The following is a 9,649-nucleotide window of genomic DNA, read 5'->3' as shown; positions in this document are numbered from 1 at the left end:
ACAAATGCAATAGAGAAAACGGTCGCGAGACAGGTGGTAACCGATATAAACAGGTCTACTGTATTTTGCCCTCCCCTCGCGAACTTGTCGTTTCGTGTAGCTTGACTGTAAGCATTTTATACATGTGTAAAAGAAAAAAATATATCAGACCATTTTGATTCACTCAATGTTTGCTTAGGCGCAGGGTATTTCAGCGATAGTCTTTTGGCGTTCTTTTACGCTATTCTCTTTAGCTTGCAGCTTTCTTTTTTTTTTTTACATTCCTGAATCGAAAGGCTGTAGGTGAACCGAAAAACAAGAACAAGCCCAGCCTGAACTGTGATTTGTTTCAGGCATGTATTGAATCATTCCGAGGAGAAATGCTGATTGCAAGTTAGTATATGCGTGTGATTTGGTGCGTGGAAGGAAATCGGTGTTCAATATTGATACGGGGCAGAACGCTAGCACAGCAAAACCACAGCAGGTGTTGGGCAAGCGTTCACAGCACAGTAAAGCAGAACACAGCAAGTGTTCAGGCAAGTCCCAACGGTCTCTTCAGCTTCGTCTTCCTTTCGCGTCACTACTGTTTATCGTCCTCTTCTTCAACATCCAGCGACGCGCAGGGCATATATGTTTCAATATTATTTCCTTGGGAAGGGAAGGCCAGCTGAAAAACTTAAATTCTATCGAAAAATAGAATCATGGCGAAACCCTGTTCTGCTGTTCTCAACGCTTCGATGAAAATATAAATAAGGTTGTATCCAGTTCCTGGTGAAAAAGCGTTGAACATGTGCAGGTCTCGCGAAAAAAACAAATTTAGAAGTTTTACGCAAAATATATTGCCATGCATTTGAATAACGGGTCGATAGTAATTTATTATGTTAACTTCACCGCCGCAGTTATCTTTGCGCGAGTGTAGTCCACCTTGGCCAAACAGTCTATTTTCGATTGCAGATACGAATCCTTGTTAGGCGGGCACATTTGCAAGTCTGTTGGCAGGCCACTTATCACTATGCCACGCTTAACTAAATTTGAATGACCTGAACCATACTTTAGAGCTCCTTTTGTGATTGACGCTCAGCATGCGCGGTCGTCCGGGATGCCGATGGACAATTCTAAAAATTTGATAACGCATTCACCGGACGTTTGTGACTTAAAAGAACTGTATTTCAAACCTCTAGATCACTAGGAGCTGTGCAGGTGCTATCCAGGTGGCTGTTCAGCTTTAGAAACACTATGTAATAGTCTACATATATGAACAATGCACACTCTATTGTAAACACTCCACAATCTGCTTTTCACAGCCCACTAAAAGTATATCCCTAAGAATTCGGGCTATGCCGCAAGTAGTGGAAACTTCAATTTTTCTGGAGAAAAATAATCGCGAAAACGTACGATTGTTGCTTTTAGATAAAGGCACAGTTAATAAAAAAAAATCTGATTTGTCAAAATCCATAAGCCTTCTTAAAATGGACAAAACCCCCTTTCTCTGACATGTCACAGCCTACATGAGTTAGTTGTACTTGTGGTATACTGTAAAAAAAGATCCTATTTCAACAGTGAAAGCAAAGTTCACACTTAAGGTACCGTACTGTGTTGTTACCAATTTGACTGCAACAAATGCTGGCGTTGGTATATCCTATGTGAGAAAAGTATGGCTCTTTGCGTTTGCGTTATTAATGTTGGAGGCTTCTATTGTTTGAAGCATCGAAACACCAATAGCATTCCTCTGGCAGTAGGTGGTTGTCCGATGACATGGCTGTACTACAATGACTCGTAGACTTGATGTGCGGTGCCACGAAGCCAAATGACATGGACGAGTGCAGTCACCAACTCGGGCAGTTCTTTTCATATACAGAAAGGCGAGATTGGAATGGAAGCGGCCGGGATCGTTAAATACGGAGGTGCCGCTAAACCCAAGTCCACTGGCCTTTCATAACCTGGTAAAAGATGCAGAGCACTTTGGTCGTGTTAGTGCACTGATGCAGCGATTGTGCCAATGGCCAACAAATGATTCTGGAATGAGAATTAATGTCTCTCTCATCTCTTTAGATATAGCTATACTCCGCGACAAGATGTATTGGCACCACTAACAAATCTACGTGAGAGGAGCATCTGTAAAAGTGTCTGTCCGCCTTGTAGGTCGGTAGGTATAGCTTCTACGGAGTATTACATTGCAGTCTCAGTTTCGTTTCCGCGTCCAGAGAGAAGCGCTCTCGCTAGCTTACTTGTCTGAGTCCGATGCCTTTTTTTGCACTAAGGTTCACGTGGACGTTGCAACCATCATTGCTTACGAGGATCAAGACGAAAACTAAGATTTCTGATTTTTTTTTATATTTACAATCACTTGTGCGCACCAACTGGCAGTAAGGCAATCCTTATAGCTTTTTTTAAACATAATTTTTTACTAACAAAGTGTCGTACATTTTAGGTTTTTTACTCATTTTTAGCACTAGAAGTGAATCACTAACGTGTGATAATGCGAGATATTAGGTTAGGTTTCCGTGAAAAATGAAAAGTAAATTGTGAATTTGAAACCTAAATAAAATAAAAAGCAATGAGCGCAAAGTGGTTCTGACTCACTCTTCGATTTATGACGGGCAGAGGTAAAAAAAAAAATCATATAGACTCACAAACGCAGCACCGAAGCGGCCCCGCTGCTCTAAATCGAAAGTGATCGCAAGGTACGTGAGACGATGCACCTGGGCGGATTTCATCGCGGTCACATGAAACGACGAGGCCGGCATCGCAAGACACTCAGCTTACTCATGACCGCATCGCTTCGTCTATTATGCGCCTGCCCCTCCAGGTTCACCCGAACTATTTCCGATACTGCACTTCACTTTTCCATTGTAATTCACAAAAATACATCGTGTTTCATCTTTGCCTTTTCACACCCAATGCATGCATCACTTATCCAAAAATACGCAACAAAAACATTACTTGCCTCTTCTTTTTTCTCATTTCCCGGATCGTCCGGAGGTACTTTTGTCGCCACAGGGCGGTGTTTCTTTCCAGAGAAGAGTTCCGCTTGCGCTTCCGGAATGCAAGCCCGATATCGTTCAGTATTCTCTGCAACGTGCAGACACTTATGTTTGGCATATCCATATCGAGGTCACTTACTAGTCCTTCCTTAGCTTTGCGGCAGTCGGCACCTCGTTACGCATGTAATAACGATGCACTTTGCGTATCAGAACAGCGAGAGGGAAGATGTCGTACCTTTTAAGCGGCATCTTTCAAGCAAAGCTAGTGCTCAGTGGATACACATGCATATACAACCGCATTCCGAACGCGTATTGGAACGTACGCTAAAGAACTACGGGCACTATAGCGTCAAACGCTCTAAGGGTCTCCTGCCGGCATTATAGAAACTGGGTAAATGATGGAAATTGATCAGCGACAACATTTCAGAACAACAAAATTACAGGGTTTGCAAGAAACGTGCTAACGGAACCAAACAATACAGTAGCCACGCCTCCTTATTAAATTGCCAACATGTCTGGTGGGTCTTTTAAACCTATTCTGTTTCTCATTTTCGCCCATAATTTGAAAAACGTGCTGTCAAGGTTTGGAATTTTCGTGAAGATAGGATTAAAGAACAGACAGAATTTTGCCTACCCTTAAAGTATAGAGAAAACAATAATTAGCAACTTTTCTCACTAGCCTATACTGTAATCAATAGGCTGCGCCGTGTACAGGATGTCTGCCTTTCTGTGATAACCACGTGCATTTGCAGCCAAGTCGTATCAATCATGTCTTAAAAATCTGTAAATTTAGATCAATATTAATCTGTATCGGTGTGGATACCGTTGCCTCCAAAAGGGCGCGGTAACGTCACCACACCTTTAGTTTGTAGGTGTCTTTTTGCCCCCACAACCTTATTGGGCTGTTTTAAAATGAATCTGCAGGCGAATAACCGATGCTTGTGAAAAAATCAAGACCTAGTACAAAGATATTGAAGAGAAAGTCGCCGTGCATATTTTGCGCCCGATTTGAGATGCAGGAAATGTATCACCTCGGGTGTGCCCTAGTTGTATGTTCTATACACTGTCATAGCCCATAAACGATGATCTGGGAGATAAATTTACTTTGAGGGCAGAGGATGTCATATGCAGCATAGGTTTATCAAGGCAAAAAAAGGTGGGGAACATTGTCACAATGGGTAGAAATCGCATCCAAATTTGGATAGCCAGCCTGGCGCTATATGCGCTGTCGGCCGCTCTGAATAAGCGCGTGTGTGCGTGCGTTATAAGCCGACGATGTTTGTCCGCCCTATCTACGACTGCAGCGATTGTTGTCCCGGAGATGACGACTCCTCTCACGCAGAGGCGCACCCTCTCTCCGTGTGTCACAGCGGGGCGCGGCGCCGATGAAAAGACGGGCGCCTGTGACAGCCACCCAGTGTTTGAGTCCACTGTGTGTCGGCTCCTGTACACAACAGAACCAAAACTACGACTTAGCCACGTCGTTCGCTGTTACGTCGTCGTTACTGAACTTGCCCAGACCTCTTGAGTTAATATTCTCTGCATATGTGCAATGAACGAAAGTGACAACGGCTGTTGCTTCTTTCGCCTCAGTCGAAGAGACTGTGCACTGGTGCTTCTACTCTTCGCGGGCTGCAGCGGAGTGACGAGTGCCACGATCCGTCTGCAGGATGACGGCGGTTACGTGGATGTGGTGGTCTCCGTACACGAGGCTCTTCCGGTGGATCCAGGCTTTCTGGAGCAGCTCAAGGTGGAGCAGCGGTTTTTTTTTCGAGCGTTTAGACCGGATCCTGTACACGACCTTAATTGTGCTCTCCTGACAGAAAGTTGTAGAATGCGAACAGGCTGTTTGGTTGTTGTCAACGTCTTTTGCGTCACGTAGGGAATGTCATAAGCGTTCGCATAACCAGATTTCTCGAGGTACTCTCTGAGTATTATATGCAGTCCTAAAGTGCTAGCCTAAGCTTGCAGTCCGGCCCGAGGTGTTCGCCAAATACTAGTTAAGCTTAATCAAGCACTGGGAACAAGTACATATAAGAAATTTGTCATGTGGAGCGGTGAAGTATGTCGCCATGAAGTAAATATTTACACCTGCAGTGCGTGAACTAAAATCAATTGTCTGCACTATCTGCAATAATCTGAGAACACAAAGGTTTCACCTTGTATTTATTTTTATGTGACAAGGTTACAGTGATGGTTGTTGCAATGCTAACGTTTTATTTTCGCCACACGATGAATCGAGCACCTTATTATTACATGCAACTTATCTAGTGGACATTTTAGTGCGTTTTATAACATTCAATTCCCTTTATAAGCCACATACTGCATAATTTCTAAGTACATTACTTAGTAGTCTAGCGAGAGAAACACCATCTCTTCATTAAGAAACTAAGAGGAGCATAAGGTGAGAACATCTTAAGTAAATTATTGTCTTGAGAACAAAGTCGCATTCGTCAAAGTGATTTTTTGTTTGGCTTTTTCACGGAAGGTTGTTTATTTCAGTTGAGATAGCCTTCGTTTGCTTTGCTTGCATGTCGCAAAAAAAATAAATAAATAAACGGATTCCATCTATTTAGAGCAAGGCGGACTGACACAAAATATTTATTGGCAATTGATGCGTCAATTAGTGTTTCTCTTAAAATATATTTAATTAAAACATGTTTAGCCGTCCATACCGTCTACCGTTGAGGATCCACGTTAGTGCACACGCTCTTTGCTTCTCGCTGGATTTCCCAATTACTTCAGCGGTGCTTCTGTGAACTCACTCATAATCATTAGCACACAGTCGTGAGCTGCCACACTATGTAGACGACCAACCAACAAAATCAAAAATCCCCGCTTTAGCCAAGCTGCAGTAACGTGCCTACGTGCCCTAGAAGTAGGGTGACTGACTCGCAGTGCAGGATTGCCAAGGGGTTCAAATTCCATCTCACCCCCTTCAGATCAAAGGAGCGACCCTGGTCGGCATCTTCTAGCAACTCGGCCATGTCGCAGGATCTAGGCACATCATCGAGCGTGTTCCGTATTTACCTGTTCGAGTTGTGAAAAATTCTCCTAAGCCAACTCCTGGAGTAATCGGGATGAAACGCCTCCCGCAACTTGTGTGGTCTACGTTTCTCGGTAATTTAATTTGAAGTTTGAACTTGCAATAATTTTCCATAATCGGTAAAAACAACAGTCGTCTGCGGCGGAATTTTCGTTCTGGTGAGCAGACGAGCTTATTCGACAGGTTGCGTCATCTGCCCAACTGCTCGACCCGCCGTTCCCTGTGCTGGATATTGTTTGCCCGGCAATTCACCAGGTGGCGCAGTCAGTAAAATAAGTTGATCTGCTCATTACGACCAAAACGTCTGCCGCAGGCGACTACACTTTTTCTTCGAATATGGAATATGCAGGCAAGTTCAGACATTAACATATGAAAGATCAACATAGTTACCTTATGGGAGAATAGCCCGAATAGTTCAGTAGTTAGCTTAAACGAATTTGTCACAACTCCGGCAGATATATACGGAACACCCAGTGTAACTCGATGAGCAATCTGTGCCCGGTCACGAGACTCACCTTGTATGGTACCATATGCGAAAGAGAGGTCATGATTTTTCATTCATAACGCCGACGTCCACGCCCATGCCAGATTTTCCAAATAAGGGGATTTTAACGCTCTGGCGTTTAAATATATAGCAGTCGATCTGGACTTCTTTTTATTACGAAGGAAACAAAAAGGAGAGATCACAACATTTGAAGCGTATTCGAAAGCAAAAAGCTGCTCGCGCTTTATCATCATCATCATCATTCGGGCTGAACAGACGTTTCATTGCTCTCAAGCTTCTGCGTGGTTTCGCCTGTACAGTCTGCTTTGTCTCGTTCGTCGGCCTTCCTTCACCGAGCAACTCGAGGCTACGTCCACCTACGCGATGTCACCATAGCCCTCCCTCCCAACTGGCCTCCCGCCGAACACGGAGATGCACCGGCCTCTCTCCACGCGCATGCGCCAATCAAAATCGTGACCGACGAGGACTCAAGGTGGCCACGCACAGTGCAGCCTCGGCCCTGTGGTCAACCCGGAGAATACGTGCTGTTGCCCGTTAATGCCATCAAGCACCGACGGGCAGGTAAATTCTTTTCAGTAAATCTATTTTTCGAGGCTTCAAAATAAATCGTAATATGGCGACGCTGTTTTTATTTTATGGCCATTAAAAAAGTAAAAACTCAGTTTCAACTGACAAGTTAAGTCATTGAGCAGTCTATACCATTTCATTCAATAACCTTAACTTTATTTAGTACGTTTGTTACCGTATAAGAACACTTTCTAGATAATGGCAACAGGAAGCCAAATGCCTACATATCAGCTGAGTCTCATTTGAGTGCAAATAAACTGTAACAGGAAGTCAATTGCTGGCAGGATCTGCGGAGTGTTATCTCAAAAAGAGGCAACATAAATGCAAAGGCCTGTAGGTTAACGGAATCTGTGTGGCTGTGTGGCAATAATATCCGTACATCCAAAGTTTGAACGGAATCCTCAATTAAAAACGTATTAGTACTGCAAAGAGTAGAATATCGCAGGAATAATTTTCAGGAATTTGCTGGTAGCATTTAATATCAGTGCAGAGGAAAAAATAGCATTTCCGACAAAGAGAAGCCATAGTACGTGATTCAATTTAAGAAGTAAATTTTACTATTTTTTTTTTCTTTTAGAGACACACTTTAACCACTACAATGCTAGGCATTCAAAGACGACGGAGCGGGAGGTGGCGTGGGGCAGGCCGTTCGAGCCAAATCCGCTGGCCATTAAAGCATTTCTAATTTGTCAATTACGCCGGACAGTTTGTATAATCAGACCGCGTGTTTGTAGATTACTCTCATCATCATGTCGTCACGACGATTTGTTTCTATATTACCGTATTTGTGAATGTCATCAGATGTAAACGTCTTGCACGCCACGGGCAAGCGTGTCTAAGGGGTCCGAAAACGCGAGGAGTTATCAAATCAAGGGAAAAAATGGCAGATAAAAAGTGAGACTTTCGTGGTAATGCTCCCGAGCATTATTTTCTATGCCATGGTACCTTACTATGTTTCTTTATGTGCATCAATGGCAGGTGCATTACGGCTTAAAATAGCGTGCTTGACTCTGTATGTGATTGCATCGACAATATCTATTGCTACTTCACCTCTCAATTTGGAAAGAGCTGCCCGTGTTACTGACCTTTCCCAACTCGTCCATATCATGGGGTCTCTTGGCTTCGCGCATCCCGCCTACCAGTTAGTGCCCAGCCCTGTCACCTGCCAACCACCACCTGCAGGAGGCATGCTTGTCATTTTTCCGTGCTGCGAGGCTTCAGATTGTCTACGCTGCCGACTCTGATGCCAATTCCGACGAACATATTCTACTCACACGGTTATACTACCGCTCACGTATTAAAAATAAGAGCATCGTTACCATCCATCCATACGCTGCGTTACTAAAATAACGATGGACTTAGCATCTGATCCGCATACTGATGTGTGTAGTTCATTACTGCAGTTGAGAAGTTCTGATGTCTTTCCCTTTCAAACGCAGCTTCATTCATCGTACACAGCAGCATCAAAAGCGGTATCAAAATGAGGTCGATTTGTCCATGAACCACAGTAAAATTGTAGAGTTCAGGGTGAGAGGCTCATGCGCGATGGCAGCATCTCGACGCAGTGCTTGCACTAGGGATGTACATTATTGTGCTTAGTTTTCTTCGGATGGAATAGCTTATTGCTGTGTTTGGTTCTGCAGACTACCTGATAACACACGAGTGGGCGCACCTGCGGTTCGGCGTCTTCGATGAGTTCGGCGCCCCTGGTGATCCACGGTACCCAGCCGTCTACAAGCGAAGAGGACAGGCGAGACGCTGACCATATTGAACTTTTCAAACAATATGTACAGTAATGGAAATACGTCAGAGGGATGAGGGTTTGAAAGAAAGAAAAATGTTTGTACATTGCCGCGCTAATCAGTAAGTTGGCATGTTTCCAAGGGATCGATCATCAGGCAGGGCCTGGAGCTATGCCTAATCCCAGAGAAAATCATTTCTCGCTAGTGCGTATTATTTACTTTTTTCGATGACAGTTCTTATAAATCCACGCCTTAGTCTGATTTTCGCAAAAATGATGCCCTTATTTTGACCTTGCAGCTTGGCCTTAATGGCCTCTACATTGCAATTGCGTCCAAACTCTGCTGCAGTGATAAGTTGCCATGCCGAAATTAGTTGAAGCGTGCTGATCTAAACGCATGACTAATAAATATTTGCTTGCTGGCGACACTGATGGACGATCTCTTGATGATAGAAGCAAAATATGCATATTTCTCCTAGTAAATGTTTTCAAGTGCGTGCGTCTCTACACTCTGCACGTTGGCGTAATGTATCCCTACTTTGATTCTGGATGGAACGGTATGCAATTTAATGCTTCCATACTGATGAATCTACCAAAAATTATTTTAGAGATCTGAGCTGATAAGATCACTCTGATTCACAATGTAAAAAATCGATTAGTAAGCAATCATTTTTAACCTAATTGTGTAAATTTTCTATGTGGTTGGAATGTGCTGTTAAACAATACATGGGTGGTTTTACGTGAAAATCAGTGGCGTCGTGGAAGCTAAGCTTAGCAACGCATAATCCTCTATTGCCTTAAAAGCAAAGAAACGCCACGCTGTACAA

At 43.6% G+C, this 9,649-nt stretch overlaps 1 protein-coding gene across 1 annotated transcript; it reads left to right on the top strand.

Moving 5' to 3' along the window:
* The first annotated feature begins 4,394 nt into the window (after nt 1–4,394).
* Nucleotides 4,395–9,043, top strand: LOC146196191 (calcium-activated chloride channel regulator 4A-like). Its single transcript, XM_084598107.1, has 3 exons — nt 4,395–4,713; nt 6,814–7,075; nt 8,725–9,043. The coding sequence occupies exons 1-3, from the start codon at nt 4,516–4,518 to the stop codon at nt 8,841–8,843; spliced, it is 579 nt and encodes a 192-aa protein (XP_084454233.1). The 5' UTR covers nt 4,395–4,515; the 3' UTR covers nt 8,844–9,043.
* Nucleotides 9,044–9,649: the final 606 nt, after the last annotated feature.

The sequence above is a fragment of the Amblyomma maculatum genome, chromosome 3, assembly GCF_055883805.1.
Source record: "Amblyomma maculatum isolate TAMU_Amacu chromosome 3, ASM5588380v1, whole genome shotgun sequence".
Taxonomy (NCBI): Eukaryota; Metazoa; Arthropoda; class Arachnida; order Ixodida; family Ixodidae; genus Amblyomma; species Amblyomma maculatum.
This window is presented reverse-complemented; position numbering and strand designations above follow the sequence as displayed.